The sequence below is a fragment of the Corvus moneduloides genome, chromosome 1, assembly GCF_009650955.1.
Source record: "Corvus moneduloides isolate bCorMon1 chromosome 1, bCorMon1.pri, whole genome shotgun sequence".
NCBI lineage: Eukaryota > Metazoa > Chordata > Aves > Passeriformes > Corvidae > Corvus > Corvus moneduloides.
The window spans coordinates 35,582,159-35,605,495 of NC_045476.1; the positions used below are offsets into that span (position 1 = coordinate 35,582,159).

The following is a 23,337-nucleotide window of genomic DNA, read 5'->3' on the forward strand; positions in this document are numbered from 1 at the left end:
TTTATAGCTCCCTTCTTTTTATAAAAATATAAAATTTACCATGTATGTAATTTTGACCAGAGTAACTGTAAAACAAGAACATGAGCAAGGAGGAGCTTCATTTAAACGCTTCTTATTGTAGTGAATCCTCTAGTACAGAACAAATGACTAAGCCATATGTAATAGCCGTTTAAGAGCGTTTGAAACTGCTGCATCATACTGCGATTTAAGTGAAATTATTCACTGAACATTCATCATCTCATAATTCATTATCTTAATTTTTCCTTAAATAGGAAAAAAACCCACAACCTCTTTCAGTTTCATATAGTTCCTCATAAGGGATTTATGTACATAAGAAATAGGAGATAAGGTGTTGTGAGCAGATCCTATTTAGCTTACTGTAAATCATCTTAATTTCTGATTCTTTTTGTCTCTTTGTTTGTTTGTTTATCTTTTGTCCATTGCAGGAGTGTGGTAATTTCTCATTTATGCTAACAATAAACTGCCTTGGCTGCATATTTGCTGTAGTATAGTTTGCTTGTTATAAATCCTTTCTACTTCCTTGTAGCAGCTTTTTAAATTATATATTAAGTACAAATTGAGTTGAGTTCTCAACCTGTTGAGTTCCTTGCTTATTTTCTGCTTTGAAAAAAGTATTTGTTGTTTGTGTGTTATTTGGATGCTTATATTGGCCTCAGTCTCTCATATGGACTGGATTTCTGGAAGCTTTTAATTACATTGTTCGTCAAATTAGCCTAAAATGGGTCTTCCTTGTGTCATAAAATTAACATACTGTGAAACAGAAAGAAGTGACTCCTACCACCCTCCATGCTCTGTTGCCTTACTTGAAAATTGTTTGTATTATGCTGCCAGTAATTTATTTATTGCTTTAGTCTCTTGTCATTCACAGAAGCAGACAGGATTCAGTTTCTCATTGGCTTTGATTTAAAGAAGCTTAGAACTGAATAATACAGAATCCCCTTACTTGTTCAGGAGAAAAGTAGTCTTCCATTAATTGTACTCGAACTGCAGGAAGAGATTTTATGTTGGCAAGTTTTGCCAGTGCAGGGTGAAATCATATTAGTATATATTTGTTTGTATCTCAGGTTGTATTAGCTATGGAAGATTTTTTAATAAATAACTGTGTGATGCAATAGGCTTACCAAAAGGAAAAACCTCTCATTCAGGATGCTAGAATAGCTTGTTGTTATTACCTGAAAATGTGCATTCATTTTTTTATTAGGGAATTCTTGAATGGAGTCCAAAAGTCTTGAAAAGGCGCAAAAGAGAAGTCTATGTATGGGTAAGGAATTCCATATATTTTGAATTTCAGAGAAAAACTATGACCTTTTTTTTTTTCAGTCAGGTACAGAAATAACTTCTGGTTTAGTTTCTAATCACTGAAAATCAAGGAATATAGCTGAACTACTGTCTTTAATAAATTGTCAATGTTCTCAGCAATTAACCTTAAATTCCTAAAGAAATAAAGAGGGCATAAACATACATATATATCAGAAAGCTGAAATAGCCTTTAAATGGCAACACGTTTAATTCTAAATTGTCAACTTCACATGTTTACAAAACCTAAGATCTGTATGGAAATCCTTTTAAAGTAAAGGTCAATTTAGAAAAGGTAGGTAAAAGGCTAACAGTGCTTGCAGAAATGGAGATTGATACTGCATTAGTATATTCACTAAAATGTGTCCTATATAATTTTTTAAGGATATTTTTATGACAACAGCAAACAGCTTAAAATTCCGTAGGGAAGAAAGTCGGAGTAAAACACTGTAGGGTGTGTGGGTGAGTTTTGAGGGTAGTAGAAGTCATGTCCATACAGGGAGAACACTCCCAAAACTATTACAAATAAAAAACAACACTGTAGAAAATATGAGAAGCGACTTGCTGCTTAAGACATAATGTTAATATGTAAAAACGTATTACATGGGAGCATGCATAAGACTATGCCTGACTTAAAACAGGCATTCTTATTAAATGAAGGGTAAGCTGTTAGCAGAACTGGATGAAATTCATACAGTTATTATAAAGGCATTAGAATAGGAAAGAATTAAAATATTTATAGCAAACTGCAGTGCATGTATACATGCCTGGCTGTGGTACCAGGGAAAATCAGAGTGTGGGCAAATCTCACATCAGTTTTCTGAAATAGAGATCCAAGGCATTTGTGGAACAGCAGACTAATAAATCTGGTTTTTGCAAAAGAATAAAAACACGTACAATGAGGAATTTGTTAAGCTGTATGTATGTGCTACATAATGGGAGACATCCAATGCAGCCTCTGTGGAAGGAAGTCATGCCTCAAAAAAGTGTTTGACTTCTCTGAAGGATGTAGATAAGGATGTGTGGGTGAATGTAATGTACATAAATTTCAGGAACTCTTTGGAGAAGCTATCTAACTGGAACTATAAAAAAAATTAAACTCCATGAGATAAGGTGTGAATGTTAGAAGGTCAGAAACAAAGGGTGGGATTAAATGGTAAATTTTCAAAAGACCACCACAACCCTAAAAGCATATATAAAATAATTGATCCTAAATAAGGTCTTACCATTCAGCAGAGAAATCTCATTATTCTTAAGGAAAGTTCTCTGAACACATCAATTCACTACTGAGGAGGTACCTAAAAGGAAAATACATGATGGCAATCATGGAGAAGGACCTGTAGAGAAAGCAGAATTTTTTTTTTTTAATTTTGTATATTCATATGTAACATTGTAAATACTGCATGTAGTCTCAATGTGTGTTATTTTTAAAAAAATCAATTCAAAAGCTAGAATGCCTCCCCCCAAAATCTACTACCATTAAGTAGAGTATGAAGATAATTATTAATGTAGATTTACCAAATAGCTGAGATTTTAAAATATGGTAGAATTCTACATCTTGTAAAATAAAGGGAAATATTACAAAGCCAGTGGATAAAAGTAGGATATAATTACAGTTTTTTTAGTGCCCCTTACGCTAGCAGCAGTAAGCTTGTAAGGGATAAAAAAGTTACTGTGGAAGCAAAAAAACCAGAGGCATTCAGTAAAGGATTAGGATACCTCCTAGGTATTTAGGTTTCTTAGCAGCCATTAAATGACATGACTGAATGTAGCCCATCGTCACATAAAAACCCTGGTTACATTAGGGCAAAGATCAGTTTGTATTTTGTTGCATTCTCTCTGAAAGCATCTGCTGTGAGTCCCAAATAAAAGATACTGAGACAGGTTGTCCTATTCAGCTGATCCAGTTTTATAAAGAATTAGCTAGATTAAGCTACACTGCCAAGAATTTAACCTTCCTGGTACAGGAATAAACTTGATACGTAACTAAAAGTAGTAACTGTATATACTTTCTTTATATTTCCATCAAGTTTTAATCTCAGTTTATCTTGAGACGGTGCTATAAATCAGCAAATTCCTCTGAAGATTTGAATTACCAGGGTAGCACAACCTGATAATGTAGAGCAGCTCTTGTCCAAAAACAATCCCTATATCTGTGCAGAACAGATGGAACTGACAGTGAGGCTGCCCCTGTTTAAAGTTAACTTTGGTACCCCCTCTGCTACAATATTGTATGCAGTGGTACAGCTGTAGTGTAAATCAGTTGCACCAAATTATTTCAGCTGTAACATAGGAGAGTTTGTAAGTAGTAGCTAAATTTAAGAAGCCTTTTAAAAAAATTTGTAGAAGTTGAAGACATATTCATTTCATTCTAAATGTATTTTTCAAGGTCATTGAAGGATGTGCCTGGTTATTTGGGACAGTCACCTTGAAATACCTGACTTCTCTTGTGTTTGGAATAGCTGATGATGTAAGTTCTCTTATCAGAGTATCCGGTTGGTGTCTTTCAAAAATTATATAACTCTTCATATTTGATTTTGATATCTTACTGATATACTTTCCTGAATTTCCAGTATTTGTTTTGCAGAAGTGGGAGAGAGCTTGTATATTTGCTTTTTCTTTCATTATGTATTACCACTTTGAGATGTTATTACCAAAATTCGTGATAACACAAATATCTTTACTTTTGTCTTAGTGAATGCTCTATGTGTGTTTTAAAATGTAGATATATAGGGCTTTGTTTGTCTTGGGGATCTTCTACCTACACATTTTCTTTATTTACTCAGTTTGTCAGTTCACTCTTCTCTGAAGCTAATTTGTAGGACAGTTTTGAAATGCTTGCTGTAACAAGTACAGCATTTGCTGTACTTCATTCAGCCCCTTTATTATATTGTTAAAAACCTGTCTGCAGGTGTGTATCAAGGGGTAAAAGATAGGAAGCTCACATCTTAAAATATGACCATGCAGAATTATTCTCATGTTGAATCAAATCACAGTGGTAACACCCTTTTTTCTGCTGTTTTCTGCTTTTTATTTAACATTGTCTAATCTGTGTTAGACTCAAAGATATTGTTTAATATATGGGAAGTAGATTTTTGGTGTTCCTGTAACAATATTGTAAGTGATATGAACTTCTGCTCTAATTAAAAATATTTCTCATACAATTTAATTTCTCATATTTATACTATTTTGTTGTGGAAAACAGGACAGTTTTTGCTTACTACAGTTTGGTGTTTCTTTCCTGTATATCCTACCAGGCTCATATAGGAAATATATTGAAATCTAAGTTTATTGGCTACAAGGACTTTGATACATTAATGTATACCTGTGCTGCTGAGTTTGACTTCATGGAAAAAGAGGTAATTTGGTCAAAATATGTGATCGTGGAAGAGGGAACTTCTTGCTTTATCTTCATTTGTAACTTAAAACATTTGAGAACCACACCTCCTTCTGCCATTGTAAGTTCAAGTGCATACTTTTGAAAAGAGAAATTAATGAACTAAAGCTAAATTTAACTGGGCTTATTGCATTTAAATGAACTTAAACCAAAGCAGTGTTTTGATTTTGGATCTAAGAAATGTGCTTGATTGAATGAAAGAAGTGCTTCCTCAGGAATAAATGGAAGGTTACAGTTCTGCAAACAAGATTTTATGGGCCTCTCAGTACCCTGGTTATGAGCATATGGAAAATGTACTGAGAGCTGCAAAGGCCTTATGTAGTAGGTTTAGACTACTGAACAGCATTGAAGCTTCATAATGTGGCATTAATAGACTTGTTTTAGTTTATCAGTATCTAGATATGCATTTAGAATGTTTATAGGTTAGTCATCCCATAGTACTCACATTCAGGTGAGATACAATCTATTTCTCATCTTTGGATGGCTTGCCAAAAAACTGGAAATAATTTACTGATGACCCTAGTATTATGTCTTTAGTATGATCGCTGGGTGGAGTTTACATTTACATTTTACTTCAGGAAGAGCTCCTTATATTATTTTCTTTAAAATGGTGGTTGGAATAATTATAGATGAAGGAAAGCAATTAATGAAGTTGATTTCCATTTTAGACTCCAGTAAGATACACAAAGACTCTGCTATTACCAGTTGTTCTGGTGGTTTTTGGGGTAATCATCAAAAGGGTAAGTGATTGATTTAGTGAGTCACCTTTACCTTGAATTCACATTGCAGTTTTTTTGAAGGGATTGCTATTTATTTATTTATTTATGTATTTATTTGAGATGGGAAGAAATTGGTGTGGTGGGTCAACCTTTGCTGACTGCCAGGTGCCTGCCAAGCCATGCTCCCATTCCCTACCCTCAGTATGATGGGGAAAGAAGAGTAGAAAAATCTCATAGGTTAAGATAAGTACAGGGGGCTCACTCTCTGGTTCACTGTCATGAGCAAAACAGACTTGAATTGAGGAAGTTCAATTTAATTTTTTGTAAATTAAAAATAGAGAAGGACTTCAAGAAGCAAACTCAAAACTAAAACCATCTTCCCCTCATCCCTAGGCTCAATGGGTCCCTTCCATAGGCTGCAGTTCAAGAACTGGGTCAGGATAGGTCCTTTCCATGGAGTACAGTTCTTCAGAAACAGACTGCTCCAGCAATGGTCCTCCACAGCTCCTGCCAGAAAATGTGCTCCTTTGTGGGCTCTTGTCCATAAGCTGCAGTTCCTGCCAGGAGCTTTTTTCTTTGCGGGCTCTCTGTGGGTTGCAGCATCCTTCAAGGCATGTGCACCTGCTCTGGCATAGGGTCCTTCACAGGCTGCAGGTGAATATCTTATCTGGTCCACCGTAATCCTTCACGGGGCTCCAGGGGAAAAAAACCCCTTACATCACAGTGGTATTCTCCAAAAACTGCAGTCTCATGGTTATCATGGAGCACCTCTTCCCTCTTCTTCACTGACCTGGGTGACTTCAGGTTTGTTTCATTCCCATTTTTCTCACTGCTCTCTTAAACTGCTGCAGAGTTACCTTTTTGTAAACATGTTATCAATAGAGGCCTCGCCTGTGTTGCTGATGAGTTCAGCTTTGGCCAGTGTTACATCTTGTTTGAAGATGTCTGGAACTGGCTCTCTCTGACATGGGGCCAGGCCCGAGTCTGTTCCCACAGAAGCCACCCCTGCATTGCCCCTGCTACTGAAACCTTGGTACATAAACCCAATACAGATTAGAAAAAATACAGGTTTTCAAAAACATGTATTTAAAATTCTGTATTCTTTTTACAAAGATTTTTGCAAAGGTCCAGCCCTGAGTCAGTGATAAAACTTGCTTTGATGTTAAGCGCCAAAAAAAATTTCTCTTATTTAGCTGATGAATACTAAATCTGGAGTTTATAACTGTTTTTGTAAATTTGATTATGTATAATTTGTATAAAAACAACTTACAGTTTGCGCAAGAACAGATGGGATAACTGCTAACTGCCTAGCTAATTAAACATCCTCTAAAAGAAGTTTTAGCTAAAACATTGCATGTCTTTTGTCTTTGCATTATCTCAAAAAGAGATTACCCAGGTGTAGTCTAATTTAGCAAATGTTGAAAATGTTTCAAAATGTTTTTGAAAGTTTGTTCATACTTTTTGTTGTCTCTTGTTTTCTTCAGGCAATTAAATACATTCTGTGGTCCTTGTCTCACACAGGCCGATATGAAAAGTAAGTATAGTCTTCTTTTTTAATGTAAAACAGAATTTTCTGCTGGAAGTTCATTTGATTTGCTATATGCTACATAATTCAGAATTCTACAATAAGTTGGTCCTTTTTGAAAGGTTGGTTATGTGCAGTTCAGTAACTGAATGGATGTGCTATAAATGGTATTTTTATCTTAGAACTAAAACTAAGGTTAGCTGCTAAACCTGTTTTAGACATCTTAACCCATTTATGCCTTGACTTTGTATTTAATGATTTATTTGCTGCTCTGTTCCTAAACCAGTATTTATTTATGTGCCTTTTTGCTTTTTTGCTATAAATAGTGAAAGCAAGTTCTTTTTTCCTCATTATTTTCTTCCAGGTTATAAAGATACCTGAGTTTCATCTCATGGAAGTAATTAAAAAAACCTGCTAAAATCAGTACTCAAGTTTTCCAAATAGATACAGGGATTGAGGAAGATAGTTACTGATTTGCAATTTATTTCAAAGCTTGCATAGAGAGTGAAAAAATTCCTGACACTTGACTCATGCTTACTGGATTAGTTGCATTGTATAATGCCATTAGAGATGCTTTTAAAATAAAACCAGTGCTTCTGTAGTACATAAATAATGGTGGGTTTTGGGTTATTTTTTTCAGAGAAGAGCGTTTTAACCATGGTGAGGTAAGATTCTTCTTCTGCACAATTTTATTCTTGTTAATGCAAATACTCCATATTGAAATGCAGGTTGCAGTGGGCTAATGCTGATACACGTGGTTTATTTGAAGCTAAGTATTTGCATCATTAATTCCCTCATCTCAGTTGGGTCTGGTATGTCACCAGAATAACTCTGGAATGTTGAACAAAGGAATATACTAGCTAATGGGGGTGACTGCGCAAGAGAGGAATCTTGGGCTTTTACTGTAGCTGTTCAAAAAGACACTGAAATTAGGCTGGACCTTCCATTTTCCACATGGAGACTGAGAAGGAGATTGGTTCCTTTACTAGGGTTTCACATGACATATAATGTTCAAATTCTGTTTGGAGATATGCCATAATGAATATAACAGTACACATGGTTCTTTTTAGTAAAATTGTGCAAAGCAATGTAGTGTGTCCTGCTCTGAAGCCCTCGGCACAGGAAGAACATGGACCTGTTAGAGCAGGTACAGAGGAGGCCCACAAAAACAGAGGGATAGAGCACCTCTCCTATGAAGACAGGCAGAGAGTTGGGGCTGTTCAGCCTGGAGAAGAGAAGGCTGCAGGGAGACCTTATTGGGGCCTTTCATTGCTTAAAGTGGATCTATAAGAAAGACAAGGACAACTTTTTAGCAGGGCCTGTTGGGTAGATTTAGACTAGCTGTAAGGAAGAAATCTTTCTACAGTGAGAGTGGTGAAACTGGGATCAGGTGGCCCAGAGAGTTGGTAGATGTCTGTCATGGTTTAACCTCAAGTTGCCTTAGGGGAGGTTTAGATTGGATATTAGGAAAAACACCCAAAAGTGTTGTCAGGCAGTGGGACCAGCTGCCCGGGGAAGGCATTAAATCACCATCCCTGGAGGCATTTAAGTACATGTAGATGTAGCAGTGTTAGATTAATGAGTGGACTTGATCATAGAGGTTTTTTCAGACCTAAATGATTCTATGATAATCAATCAGATAAAAGCACTGATTGCAAAACTGCCTCTGATTTAGCACAGCACTTTGACAAGTAACGTAGATTAATGTTAGGAGTAGTGAGTGACATCTCTGCTTTTTAGAATACTAAAGCAAGCTGCCTCTGATTGTGCGATTATCAAGGGTGATCTTATTTGCTGCTTTTATTCCATACTTGGGTATTTTGGGCACTAAAAAGCAGGGTCTCTCAACATCTATAGAGAAGTTATACAAGAAATTTTACATATATAATTGCCTGCTAATGTCTAAGGATTTTTAAAATAGATAGCCATTTCTCTAGCTCCTTTTTTTTTTATTGTTAATGTTTATCCTTGCTGTTACTCCATTCCTTAGCATATTACATGCACTTTAGATAAAAGATAACAGAAAGTCAGTATCACCATTGAAAATATGAATATCTTTACTTTGACTTGGACTCTTTCAGACGAGCTCATCATTTAAGCCATACTGAAAATGAGGTTGTATGTTTAAGGCAGAAATGAAAAGTATGCAAATACGCTTCTGTGTCTTGTGGTTTCTTTTTTCTTTTCAGCTGGTATTCCATGCATTGCAGCTGTTGGCGTACAGTGTCCTAGCGATTTTAATCATGAGACTAAAACTGTTTTTAACACCACATCTGTGTATTATGGCTTCCTTGGTGTGTTCAAAACAGGTAAGGTCTCTTTCATCCTGTACATATCTCAATACTTACAGTATTACACAGATACTTGTCCTAAAGCAGATTTCTCTATGTGTAATTGCTGAATCTGAGAGTACCTGATAAAAATAAACCAGATTATATGGCCTGACAAAAAATGGTTCCATTCTCCCCTCTTCCCAAATAAAGCAAAAGTGTTGTTTTATGCAGCTTGTCCAACTGCATTATGATAGAAGTCAACATGCTGTGTATTGAGCTTGAGCACAGGGAGACATATACTAGGTTTTACTGTGTTTGCGCACCTCTATGCCACTGCAAGTTTTTATTGACTATTAATTTTATCCAGCGTTGGATTTTGTTTACACTGTGTTTTCACAGCTCTTCAGAGCTTATTGCCTTGCATATTTTTTGTCTATTAATTCTTTCCAGAAGTCTCATTTGAAGTCTTGCATGTTGAAAGCATTTCAGTCTTAAAAATCAAAAGTCATATGCCTAGCTCAGATTTCATCTTTCTACTTTGAAATCATCTATAACATTAAATGTTACTAGATGTCCTCCAGCTATAAAAGGCCTTAGAATAGGCTTTCCATGTTTCATTATCTGTGTTTTTGAGAAGTGAATGTGATTAAATCTGTATTTAAATAGCTGTTTTAAAAGCTTTGAACATGCAGCAAAAGTAGGGTAAGTAGTCCTTTGTCTGGGAATCAGGCAGGGAGGTAGATTGGAAACTGAACAGCTGGGCTAGAGAGGGATGATCAGTGGTACAAAATCTGGTTGAAGGCCAGTAACCTGAGGGGTCAGTGCTGTGTCCGAGACTGTTCAGTGGCTTTGTTAATGGACTGAATGATGGGGCAGAGCGTAGCCTCAGCAGGTTTGCTGATGGTACAGAACTGGGAGGAATGGCAGAGTCTTTCACGTGGTGCGCAGTGACAGGACCAGAGGTGATGGGCACAGGCTGAAACACAGGCAGTTCCCTCTGAACATCTGGAAACTTCTTCACTGTGAGGGTGATAAGCACTGGCACAGGTTGCCCGGGGAGGTGGTGGAGTCTCTGTCCTTGGAGGTATTCAGAAGCTGCCTTGATGTGGACCTGGGCACTTGGCTCTGGGTGACCCTGCTCAAGCATCAGGGCTGAATCTTCAGAGGTCCCTGTCACCCTGCACTGCACTGTGATTTTGTAGAAAGTGTCTGAAGGTGAGCTAGGGTGGTGTGGTGAAGGCAGTTCCTGTCTGTGAAGCAGCTGTTTGATGTGTCAAACAACTGGAAGATCAGTGAATGAGACAGAATTATGCAAAGAGGAGAAAGCTGTCTCATGTTAAGCCAGCTGAACAAAGGATTGTTTTCCAGAAAACTAAGTTGCTTCCTGAATGATCTTTAGGGAAGGGCAGTTCTTCATAACACTGGACAGGTTACACAGTATCAGGCTGGTTAAATGTTTGTGCTCATCCATTTCTTGATGCCTGATTTATTTGGCCTAGGTGAAAGTGCTGAGTGTTTGCCAACATCAAATGAATCTGTACAGTTACAATATAAAATGCTAAGAAATTGGCGAAACCTCTTTCTCTAGACACCTTGTAATTGAGTACTGGGACTTAGGAATTTCCTCTACATGCTTGCTATTCTGGAAGATTCACAGGTGTTCAGTTTTCCAGCTCTTAGCTGTTCTTGAAATACTGACATCCTCTTAGGTGGTCTGGTTGTTTAAGCAATAACAGTTGCACTGGTTATTTTTCTTAGTGACCTTTCATAAGGTGTTTCTGAGTAACTTGAAATGAAGCTGCTTTTGAAAAGTCAGAAAAACAAAATGATAAAATATTCTTTTAACGTGCAATTTCTAGATAACAATTACGATTTAAATTAATTATGTCCAAAGTTGATTTACTCTTAGTTCTTTTTTTAACTGTGTGCTTCTTTATGGGCTTTTCTGCCCTGTTGGTTGTGGTGATGGTGGTGGCAGTAGTAGTAGTAGTAAAGTTCTGTAGTGAAGTTCAGAAATAGAAGTATTTATATATTTTGTGCCACTGTAAAATCTGTACTGATTTTTTTTTTTTTTTAAGCACCTGAGTAATAGCATTTCAGTAATTCTTCCTGGATTGTTGTGGGTGTTTAGAACTGCAGCTGAGGTCATCAGGCCAGTTAATGAATGCTGATGCTTTTCATAATTGTTGTGTGTTGGATCTTAGAGGATGCCCCATCATTAGTTTGTAAATTTTGGAAGGGAGGACAGGTTCAGCGTATTTTGTCGATATTTTATTTTCTGCTGCTTCCAACTGCGTTTTGGCCCTTTGGTTGTTCTGCTGTTTCCTATTGTAGAGTGAGAGTAAGCTGCTCAGGGAGCTGCAGTGGAACATGATAAGCTGTTCTGGGAGCTACCCCTGCTGGACCCTGTGACTTTGGTCCAGTGACTTTTGCTTCCTTCATTGCAGCATCATGGAGGCATAGTTGGCTTGAAGGAAATAGGTCATGAGTGCTAGGGAAGGGCTTTTAGATTGCTGTAGTTCAAACATTTGTTTTGTGCAGAAGGGGATAAATGACCAGCAGCCCTATATAATGCAGCCTGGGAATATCCTGGCCCTGGCTTGGGCCTTAGGAGAAGTGTTCAGGTGAACCCAACTTTAGGTGAACAGTCTAAGTGAAAATAAAATCTATTTCCTTGTCCTGTTGTTAGTGGAGGTTCTTTTGCCTGTTCAATGTATTCCCTGGGTTGGTGCTGATTGATACCCACAGAAGACAAGCTGGATTCTTTTTTGGTCTGATTGATGTGTGCTTTCTTTAGTAGGGAGAGGCTGGTAATCCTCCAAGTAGTACAGGACTGGCTTCAGCATGATAGAGAAACACTGGCCCTTAAGGCTATTGAGCCACCACTGAGCAGATCACTTCTAAGACTTAAGCAAGCAATAAGAAAACTTTTTTTTGTTCTTGTTTTGGTTGGTTTGTTTTTGTAGGGCCAGGAAATTATCAAGTGGTTTTAAATGAGCTTTTTCTATCCTACTGGCTGCTGAGCAGAAGTAGTTTTTTGAGGCTGAAAAATCTGACTGTATGTGCAGTACTGATCCAGAATTTCTTGGATGGAGGAAGTTAAGAAGGGGAAGATGGGACTTGTGACCAAATGATAGATTAACACTCAGTACATTTATCACTGGATAAAGTTTTAGATGTTTGAATGAAGTATAAGTTAATAAGTGACAATTTGGTTTTATAGACGCAAGAAGAATTTAAGCAAATTTAACATAGGCAGTTATCTTACTGTGATTGAGGCCAACACTATGCTTTCATCTAGCAGACCATGAAAGTTTGTCTGCAGTATTATGTTAGCATATCTAATTTATTTTGAGGCTAAAAATTATTATTTGCATATGGACAAGAAATTTTGTATGTTGTGTTCTTTCAGCCCACTGCGTGAATCCCTGCACTTCCTATTTTCCCATTACCAGCAGCTTCTGGCAGCTGATGGGCAATAAAAATGATAATGTTCTTTTTTTAATAAAGAATATTTTCATTGTCTGGAATGCTTTCTGGTGAAAAGAAGTGACCTAATGTTGATTTTTCATTGGAAAGTAATTCACTTTATAACACATTTTCAAGAAAGGATTTTTAATAAAATAAAAATATAAAGTAGCGCATCTTTGCAAAGGGAGTAACTCCCTTCTTCTGTACAACTGCATTTTAGAAACATGTGATTAGAACCTTTACTTCTCTTAAGTTGAACAAATAGGAGTTACTAAATTAGGGCTCAGTTCAGTTTTCTCATCTAATTTACTACTTGTGCTTCAAGTTAGGCCCAAATTTTGCTGTTGTTTCTGTTCAGACTTTTAACCATTTACATCCACACATTTCCTCTTTTTTATAGGAGAAATTATATTATCCTAAATGAACATTTTGAAAACAAAATGAAATAGCTGGAGAAAGACTTAAAGTATTCATTTTGAAAAAAAAAAAACAGAACAACCAAAAACCTTGAATTGATTAAAAAAAAACACATAAGGAACAGCACCCCATGAAAGATTCTTCTTTTGAATTATATATATTCAACCGTTCTAGGCTCCTTATGTAAACAAAATAGTGCTAAATTCAGAGGCTTTGAACATCAATGAGGTTTTATAAAAGTGTGACAGTACTGTAATTGATTTGAAAAGCTGTGGAACTGTCAAAGTTCTAACATGTCCATGAAGTGACATTTTTGCAACTGTTGGTAAAAAGGAGGTTTGCTTATGTAGCACAGCCTACAAATTAATTCATTTCACTTCATCCTTCCAGATCCACACAGTGGTCCGGCCTATTTGGTACATTAACTTGCGCTGGATAGTACTGCTGTTCTTCTTAGAGTGTTTAGTGAGTCTTTAAGGATGAGAGTAGAGTATGCTGTATTTTTGGAGAGGTGGCTGGAGAATTTTAATAATCTGAGGTAGTTTGTGGTTAGTTTATAAGAAAGATAACACACACTACCTAATTGGTGTAGTCAGCCTAGTGGAAGCTTCTGTTGAGAGACTTTACTTTATTGTCTCATGCTTTAATTAAAAAAAAACAACAGGTAATGGTACTATGAATGAAGTGTATCCAATTAGTGCAGGTTTGATAATTCTGATGTGTGAAGCCTTCTCATTAAAAATAGCTTGGGAAAACATGTAATTTATACTTTCTTATTTAAGGTTAGGTCAAATATGGGTGAGATAAAGTGTTCCTGCTCAAACTAAGCTTCAACACAGCAAATTTAGTACTACTTCTTTTAAATACCTATTTCATATTTTTATGAATATTTGCTTAAAGCCTCCAGCAAATTGTCTTTAGGAAACAATGCAAGCCCCAGTTCAAGAAAGGAAAGGGTAGGATTTAAAGCAGCATTAAACTTGTTATCCCCAAGTCTGTTTTTCTGATATGTTTCAGAAGTTTGCAGTACAATCTCTAATCTGTATACTACTGATAAAAACTCTAAATGTAAATTGGAGATACAATACTGTAAAAGTCCAGTTAGCTTTGCTGAATCATCTTTACTTGCAGATTTTGACATTTGAGCTACAACTTTAAAAGTTCACATTAATGTGATTTTAAAATTTTTTTTTTTAAATTCATTTAGAATTGCAAATGTAATGTGCAATATTTGTTGAACGTGAATAATTCTTAGGAATTATATTCTGAAATATAATATGTATCGTATATAATATTATATTACTATATTCTGAATTATAATACTATGAATTATAATCTGAAACTTTGTGGAGAAGCAATAGCAGAGATGTTTCATAGTGTAATATATGTTAGGTTCCTTGTAGAGAAATAAAAATGAGTTGTTCGGCATACAACATTACAGAACTGTTGTCTAGGAATTAATTGATTCTTGCATTTCAGTTGTTTGGATGGCTCTTCTATAAAATCCAGCCCAAAACATTGGTCTTTGCTATTTTAGCATTGATGACAATAGAGGGATCTGCAAACCTTCGAACTCAGTGGAACATCATGGGAGAATTTAGCAATTTGCCACAGGAAGAACTTTTAGAGTGGATAAAAGTCAATACCAGACAAGGTAAACTATTTAATAATATAGGATGTCCCCATTTACTGTGAGATAGAGCCATGGAACCTGTCATGAATGACCGCAGAGGTGTTGCTACTGTCTGTGGCTTTGTTATGTCTACTTGTCCACATAAAAGCTATCTCCAATGAAAAAGAAGCACCAAAAGCTTGCTCCAGGCTACTAATCTGGAGGTTCTAACCACTGGGGTAGTATTTGCAACAAAAGCATCTTTGCCAAGTCCAATTAAAACAAATTTTTACTTTAATGACACTGGTCCTGTATGTGGGTCCATGATCACCATTTTGCTAGAAGAGAATTAAAAATGTGTGTGTGTTGTGGTTGCACCCTTCCTTTTCCTAAAACATGTCAGAAAACTGGTTGGAAACAAAGTAGTTGCCTTGTTAGAAGGAAAATATGTCAAAGACATGGTGGACTGAGATTTTATTGCCCATTTAACACTGGTGAAAGAAGTGAAAAAAATAAAGTGTGTTGTTATAATGGATATGTTGTTCTACCCACTCAGGAAAAATAAGATGCATTAAATCTCCATTCTTAGATGCTTCGTTACCTAGTGGCTTATATTGAGTTCAAGGTTAAAAAAACCCAAACTAAAAAACTGATTTTTCTGCATTTCCTGTTGATGCCTATGTACGGCCTTTTAAAAAGGAGTACCCTACCCTCTTCATGGTTTTTCTACAGGATTACTGTTCAAGTATTTGAATTGCTTATCTAACTGTTCAATTCCTCATTTCAAAAATGCCTTTGATTGTGTGTTTCAGATGCAGTTTTTGCAGGAGCAATGCCTACAATGGCAAGTGTTAAATTGTCTACACTTCGTCCTATTGTAAATCATCCTCACTATGAAGATGCAGGATTAAGGTAAGTCTTGCAGTTGATGTTTTATTGGTATCTGCTATTCATTCTCATAATGTTTGTAATACACAGTAGGAATGGCATCAGGTTATGTTGTAAAATTTGTTAAAACCTCATAGAAGTGGATTTGTTGTTTCAGTCAGATTGAAAACTGATGCATTATTTCTTGAGGACTTGTGTTCATCAGAAAGTATATACTCCAGGGACAGATATGGTTTCAAACTTAAGTACAAAAAAATCAGGATTAAATTAAGGAATTGGATTTAATCTGTACAATTATATCCTTTCTTCATTCTAGTTACTTCTGACATTGTAGAGAGATATGATTTTTTTTTTCCCAAGATATCCAGTTTATTTATTTTTGTTAGCTTTCTGTGATTGGCTGTCGTTTTTTTGTGATAATTGGTTAATTATTGAAGCTGAAATTTTGTAATGGAGTTACTGAGATTTGTACTCTTGTTATTTTCAAAATCAGGACATTTGCCTAAATGGAAATTGATTTATCTGAAAAGGTCATGAATTTCTTTTACTAAATTTAATAATTAATCATTTTTTTGTTAATTTGGTGAAACTGCTTAAAAAAACTCCAACACAACAAGAAAACAGCAAGGTAGGGATAAAAGAGAAAGGGCAGGGATTCATTTTATATGCTTTATGTACTTATTTCTCTGCCTGGCATTAACTGGCTTTAACTTTTGGTCAGCCCTGAATTGGTCAGACAGAGGGACTTGGATGATCGCTGTAGGTTCCTTTGAACTGAAGTACTCTATCCTAGTTAAAAAGACACAGGACAGGGCATGTGTGGGGTAAATAAGGTGCAGGCAATACCTGTATCAAGTATCAGAAACTGAATGGGATTTAACAGTGTCATGCTTTACACATTCAGAGGAGGACATTACTGGATGTGATAGGGACTGGCCTGGGTTGGAGCGACCCTAAAGGTCATCTGGTTCCAAAAAAGGATCATGGTGTCCAAGGGCTGATTTTGCTTGATCACGGTAGGCAGACTCCAGGTCTTGTGCTCCGCATTTCAAAATGTCCCAGCAAGGGCAGTGCGACCATAGTGACATAATGAGGGTGATCTTTTGTGGAGACTTGGCAGAGGATTGATTCCTTCTGGTCATCTCCAGTCCAGGCAAGGTCATTTCTAGCCTTGAGTATTACACGGTGAATGCATTGCTTTGATATCTTTACACTTTCAGTTCACAGTAATCATGGATCTTGTTAGTTGTCTCCTGCTACAGAAAAACCAAAGGGCTGTATATGTTCTTCTTGGAATCATATTTGTGAAGACATAATCACACTTTAGCAAATGGCACTATTAATGTAAACTTTGCTTTAGCATAGTTACCTTGTGAAATAAAAAAGCCTTCCTCTCCAGTCTAAGGTTAAAGCTTACATTTTCATGATATATTACAGCTAACTTAGATTCTTCTTTTTGAAGGGCCAGAACTAAAGTAGTGTATTCCATGTACAGTCGAAAACCTGCAAACCAAGTAAAAAGGGATTTGATAAAACTAGGAGTGAATTACTACATTCTTGAAGAGTCATTGTGTGTAAGCAGAAAAAAGTGAGTAATCTCCTTCTTTCTCATAAGAATAATACACCTCTCAAATATGTAGTCTAAGATTCATATCAAGTGGTAGGTTGAAAGTGTTGATTTGTGCTTTATTTATTAAAAGTGTCAACATACATTTCTGTCCAGCATCTCTAGATAGTAATTGGTGTAATTGACTTTACCCTCATAAACGTCTTTTTGTTCTTTGTGTGCACCTGGAAAGCTGTGTTGTATGTATTTTTAAACTTCACTGTAAAACACTGAGGAGATTTACAAAGGAAAGAAGTCATTATTCTCTGATGACAAGAACAGATGTGTGTGTGTAATGAAAGCCTAGTATGAATAAAAGGTGCAGAGTAAAAGCTAATTGGAGCACCAAAATATTACGACCACTAATAGTCACTAAAAATTTTGTCACATTTAAGCTGTTCCTCAGAAAGACCTATGCTTTTTCTTCCCCCTCCTTTCCCCTTGATTTCTCTTTCTGGCCTCCAGAACACAATTAGTTTGGATTTTTGATTCTATTTTCTTTTCATTTAGAATAAAATTAAATGCATCTGTTCAATTTCTTTGCTATTATCTTTGTTAAAATTGGAAAATTCTCAGTAAATCTACCTTTGAAAGATAGCTGTACAGGGAATTTATGTTGGCTATGATCTTTTATAAAAAGCAAGGAGTTACTACTTTAAGGTGTTTTATTTCCTGAGTTTTCTTTAGAAATGTTAGGAATGTGTATACCACCCTCCATTTTATAAGAAGATTTAAGGGTCCCTGGTAATGTATAATGTATTGTATAATTTGAGTTGTTTTATGTGCTTCCTCCTCCAAATTAATTCTTTATTAATTACATAACTACAAAAGCCAGATGCATTTTACACGTTCTCAATACTATTTTTAAATTACTACTATATTTATTGATTTTGTAATCTGATAATTTTTCTAGTATAAAGACAAACTTAAAAAAATACAGATGGCACAATCAAGTATTCATGGAGCACTATGAGGCAAGCTTCATGGGGGTTTTATGGCATTTTTTCATTTCTCTTTTCATATTCCTCTTTTTTAGGCCTGGCTGCAGTATGCCTGAAATTTGGGACGTCGAAGATCCTGCTAATAGAGGAAAAATTCCTTTATGTACCCTTATGAGCAAGGATTCCAGGCCATATTTCATCACAGTATTTGAAAACAGCAATTACAGAGTCTTGAAAATTCCGAAGGAATAACATTTCAATGCAATGAAGCATCAGTCTTTCGAATCTTTAAACTAGTAACTGTAAGAATTCTAAATCAGAAATACCTTTTTTACTAGACTTAAAATGGAAAAATGTGTATTTTATTTTTTACCATTTTAAGTGAATTCTGATTATAGAAATATCTTAAACCTAACAGTTTGGATTTCTATTTCAGGGTCAGTCCCTTGAGATTTGCTATGCAAATGATTATATGTTTGCACATTTTATTTAACACTGATCCAAAAAGAGCTAAAAGTAGCTATGGAAAAGTTCGTAGGCGGACTTGAAGCTTCATTTTTTTGGTGCATGTTATTGGAATCCTATTGATATTAAAAAAGAAGACTAATAAGGGTAATATTTGCAGTAAGCAATAGTTTAGCTTCTCAGTGTCCAAGGGTTTTTAGCATTCTTATGCATTCAGAATAAGCTGGCATAATATACATGAAATTCTTAAGGGAAAATGCTTTATTCAGGAAAAATCTGTCATAGCCTTAGAAAGATACTAAAATAAATCCTTCACTGCCTTAACTAGACCTTCAGCGCCTAACTTGATAAGAAATTACTTTCAAAATTTAATGCCCTTTTTCCTTTCCCCATATATTAGATCCTGCCTGGAGTTCATCATCAGCATTAAAGAAAAGTGGAATTTATCCCAGTTGTGATATGGGTGTAGTCAGTTGTGTGGGTATAATTGCTCCAGCGTTATTGGACTGGTTCTGCTCTTTTTCTGTCATCTTGATGTCACACCAGTATTATAATTAGATATTAGAGAATTCACTTTGCGAGATACCCAGTGCAAGGACACCTTTTAGTTGTTTAACTGACTTGGTAGGATTTTTGTATGTTTATTGCTGTTGGGAGCTGTCACAGTAATTGTGATTCCACAGCATAACACTTCTAAGGTCTGATGTTTCGCCGTGTATCATTCATGGTTTGGATTTGTTTCAGCTCAGTTTTTTTGTTCACGTCAGTCTATTGGTATGATGGGTCTTTTTAGCCCTAATAACATCTGGTGATCCTGGATGTTATAGGAACACCATCCATCACGCCTGTAACAGTGTCAATTAAATGGGAACCTGTGATAAAGTAGTAGTATAACAACTGATCAGTATTCTAAAACGTCTTATTTTTTTAAAATCTGTTTTATTGAGAGGGTGAGGGAGAATGGCTGAAAATGCATTAGCTTTTTAACTTTTACAGAATAGATTTTGGAAACATTTCTATAAGGAAACTCACAAAAAAAGGGCTTTTGGGAAGTCACTTTTTAAAATGTTAATTGAATTCAAGGAAGCAGGAAAAAAATCTTTATATAAACATTGTGACTAGTGTTTCGGCACAAAAAGGTACTGTATTTTTATGAAGTTTATGCCAACTGTTGACGTGTACTTATGTGGTTAAATAAAAAAGAGAAAGATAGAAATTGTTCTCATGTTTCTGGTAGATGTTACGGTTCTCTTATGTCTGTTAAACTGAAATTCAATACAGTTACCACAGCAGATACGACTGAAGCTGAACTTTCAACTAAAAAATGCACAGAAGGGCTGCAGATGATTAAACCGAGATCACACACCTCTTTCTGGCTTCCTTTTTATTCAAAATATCAGTGCAGGAATATGTGAAAAGACTGGTGGAATGAAGAAACATTCAAAAGTTAAGGCTCAAAGATGTGCGTTAGTAAAAATGTTCATCATTTGATGAGGAGGTGACTATTACTCTGTACATGGCCAGACACTGTAAATTTTCAGCTCCAGGGATATTATGCTGTCCTTCTCTTTGAACTGCTCTGAAACACAAATAATTTTTGTCATCTGTTTGATATTAATGTGATAAAATTTAGTAATGAAAAAATACAAAGTAAAAAATGCAATATATGATTGTGAGGAAGAAGTAAGTGAATTCTTGAATCAGGTGTATTATGTTATGAATGTCTTGTCATCTTAGTAATATGCTCTCAGTTTCAAAGGAAAGAATTTTTGTTTAAATAACGCAACACTTAACACATAGGAGCACCATGTTAACATTATGCTTATCACTGCAACCTCAACCAGAAAACACAAGTTGGAGGCTTCTTAGCTCTCTTTTCCCTTTGCAAGATCCTAATCAATAAATGTAACACAAGTAAGTTCGGCTTTAAATACATGAAGGCCTTGAAGTAATTTAGGCACAAGACTAGAATGCTGCCATACTTGAAGATAGTTTCCATTACATTTTTGGAGTATTGGATCATTGTGCTGGTTTGGGCTGGGGTCTGTGTTTTGGCAGAGCCATGGCATGCTGCCACGCTGGCCGGGATGTTGGGGGTGTGTGGGAGGTGGGGAGGAGACACACCCAGGGCAGGTGGTCCGAACTGACCAAAGGGACATTCCAGACTACCTGGCATCATGCTCAGTGTATACCAAAGTGGGGAGAAGAAGGAGGAAGGGAGGGATATTTGAAGTGATGGTGTTTGTATTCCGAAGTCACTGCTGTGTGTGATGGGACCCTGCTGTCCTGGAGATGGCTGAACACCTGCCTGCCCATGGGAAGAACTAAATTAATTCCTTGGTTTTTGCTTGTATGTGCAGCTTTTGCTTTCTCTCTTAAACTGTCTGTATCTCAGCCCACGAATTTTCTGGCTTTTGCTATCCTGATTCTCTCCCTGATCCTGCTGGTAGAGGAGTGAGCAAGTGCCTGTGTAGGGTTTGGCTTCTGGCTTGGGTTAAACTATGACAATCATACAGATTGGTCTGTTGGAATCTGAAATATTGCTTACTTTGCGTTTTTTCAGTACAATGGGCACAATTACAATTTGGATAATTGTGCAAGCTTAATATTTAGTATGGAGTCCAAATGAAGCACCTTTGTGAAATGAAGGTGCTAAGTCCTACTCAGTACTGGCCTGCACTTCATTCTGTTCATATACCATTACAAAAAAATGTTTTGTTGCCTTTTTTTGCAGTTCAGTTGAAGCAGTGAAATTGAATCAATCTCTTGGATTTTTATGATTAAGACATGGAGTTCCACAACACAGGGCTTGCTCCGAGTGAAGAAAACTCCTTTAGCAAAAGCAGATATGTAAAGAGTATAAACACAGTGCTCTCAGAAGTCAGCATTGTTTTCTTGCATAGCATGCAGAAGTTCTACATATGAGAGCTGGTCAGCTGTGCAGAATTTGCTTGGGTAGTGAAACCTCTCAGTGCTACAATAAATTCTCAGCTGTAGCAGTACAAAATCAAAGTCAAGCATTGTGATAAACTGTTTGTAGCAGAGCTTTAAGCTGACCTTTTAGGTTGGAACAGAGTAATAGCAGGATTTACAGGGTTAGGCAGAATCTCCTTCTCAGCAAACTGGCTTGTTTCTGATCTCATGCTGTAATTCTCCATTATGGATGTAATTCATACAATGTCTGAAATCATCAGTTGTTTGAGTGGGTTCATCATGTAGTAGTTCAACAACTTTATTACTTCCTGTTACAGCATGTATAGAACACTTATTGCCAATAGATCATGAGATATGGATAGAAAACACAGAGTGAATGAATAATATTGATTTCATATCTGGCTGAGGATTCGGGGAGGATCCCTGTAGCCAGTCTTCCACCCTGTCAAGGTTATTAATGTTTAAATTGAGTCTTGAGTGCAAGCAGCATTTTTTTTTTGCCTGTTTGGTAGGAAGGATGACATCCAGTTTTTAGCCTGAAGAATATGCAAACACTGACTGGATTGCATTTAAAGGTGATACTGAGCCTGCAACAGGAAAGCCTCTCTCCTCTAAGTGTTCTGAAAGGAAGCAAATCACTGGTTCATTCTTTAGGCTTGACCAAGCTTATTTTCAAAGCCATTGCACCAAATTCTTACTTCCATTATTAATAATTCCTGTGTTTGAGCACCTGAACAGTATCATCTTCGTGTTACTGAGCAACCAGTTGCTCAGCTTCTCTGACTACCAGTCCCTAGAGTGTCTTGGGATGCTGTTAACAAACATTATTTGCTGGCAGTTAGTGTCTTGCTGTAGGTATCTCTGCCTGAGCTCTGCAAAAAAATCCTAGCCTCTTCTGAAGTATTGACTTTTATAGTTGTTAACTATTTCTGAAAGTCCTACTTCAGTTTTTTTCTTGGCTAAAGCAAGGTAGCAAAGCCTGAAAATAGCCCAGAGTAGGATGTCTCCTATTTTTTTCCTAAATTAGCTTTATGATGGTGTTTGAATTGCTGTCTTGCTTTTCTTTTATTTGGAATGGTAAAATGTAATGCATCTATAGTTGGAGTTTATCTTCCACTGCTTATTAAAAAAATTTTGAAAAACCTAAAGTTAGAATCAAGATTAGTAAATGCATTGAGTAGAAATTGGAATACTCCATTCCTGGAGTATTTCAAAGGCCGTTCGACTCAAAACCTGAGTTGTGTAAAAGCACTAGGTGTAGATGTTTTCCTTGACCTTAATTTTCTTTGTTCTAGATCCTTGCTGGGTTTAGCTGCAGTTATCATGCTACTGGCTGCTGCATACAGAATCTTTGATTTCATATGCTTTGGCTATTTTTGTGTTACTACATAATTTAATCACAGAATGGTTTGGGTTGGAAGGGTCCTTAGAGATCATCTAGTTCCAACCCTGCCATGAGCAGGGATACCTCCCACTAGTCCAGGGTGCTCAAAGCCCCATCCAGCCTGACCTTGAAAAATAAAAGGAATAATTATTTTGAGAAGGAATAAATGGTAACAAGATGATCAAAAGCACTATTCCACAACTTATTTATTCAGGCCTTTAATTTTAGAGTTTACTACCTTCAATGCTTAAAACCAATGAAATGTTACTTAGCAAGTGGTGCTTACAGAATCTGTAACTAATTTTTAAATTAATGAGGTCTTGGCTATTTACTTGAAGAACTGGAGGTTTGTTTCATCCATTAGGTTTTGCCTGAAATAAAAAGATAC

The 23,337-nt window shown here is 36.3% G+C and overlaps 1 protein-coding gene across 1 annotated transcript in view; it reads left to right on the forward strand.

Moving 5' to 3' along the window:
* Positions 1–20,562, forward strand: part of DPY19L1 (dpy-19 like C-mannosyltransferase 1) — a 46,017-nt gene extending 25,455 nt beyond the window's left edge. The window contains exons 13-23 of the mRNA XM_032105226.1: positions 1,223–1,282; positions 3,707–3,787; positions 4,575–4,676; positions 5,383–5,454; positions 6,918–6,967; positions 7,599–7,623; positions 9,148–9,267; positions 14,599–14,773; positions 15,544–15,643; positions 17,082–17,207; positions 18,262–20,562. Coding sequence (XP_031961117.1) covers positions 1,223–1,282; positions 3,707–3,787; positions 4,575–4,676; positions 5,383–5,454; positions 6,918–6,967; positions 7,599–7,623; positions 9,148–9,267; positions 14,599–14,773; positions 15,544–15,643; positions 17,082–17,207; positions 18,262–18,418 — 1,068 coding nt within the window. The 3' untranslated portion in view covers positions 18,419–20,562. The remainder of the gene's footprint in view (positions 1–1,222; positions 1,283–3,706; positions 3,788–4,574; positions 4,677–5,382; positions 5,455–6,917; positions 6,968–7,598; positions 7,624–9,147; positions 9,268–14,598; positions 14,774–15,543; positions 15,644–17,081; positions 17,208–18,261) is intronic.
* The last annotated feature ends 2,775 nt before the right edge of the window (positions 20,563–23,337 follow it).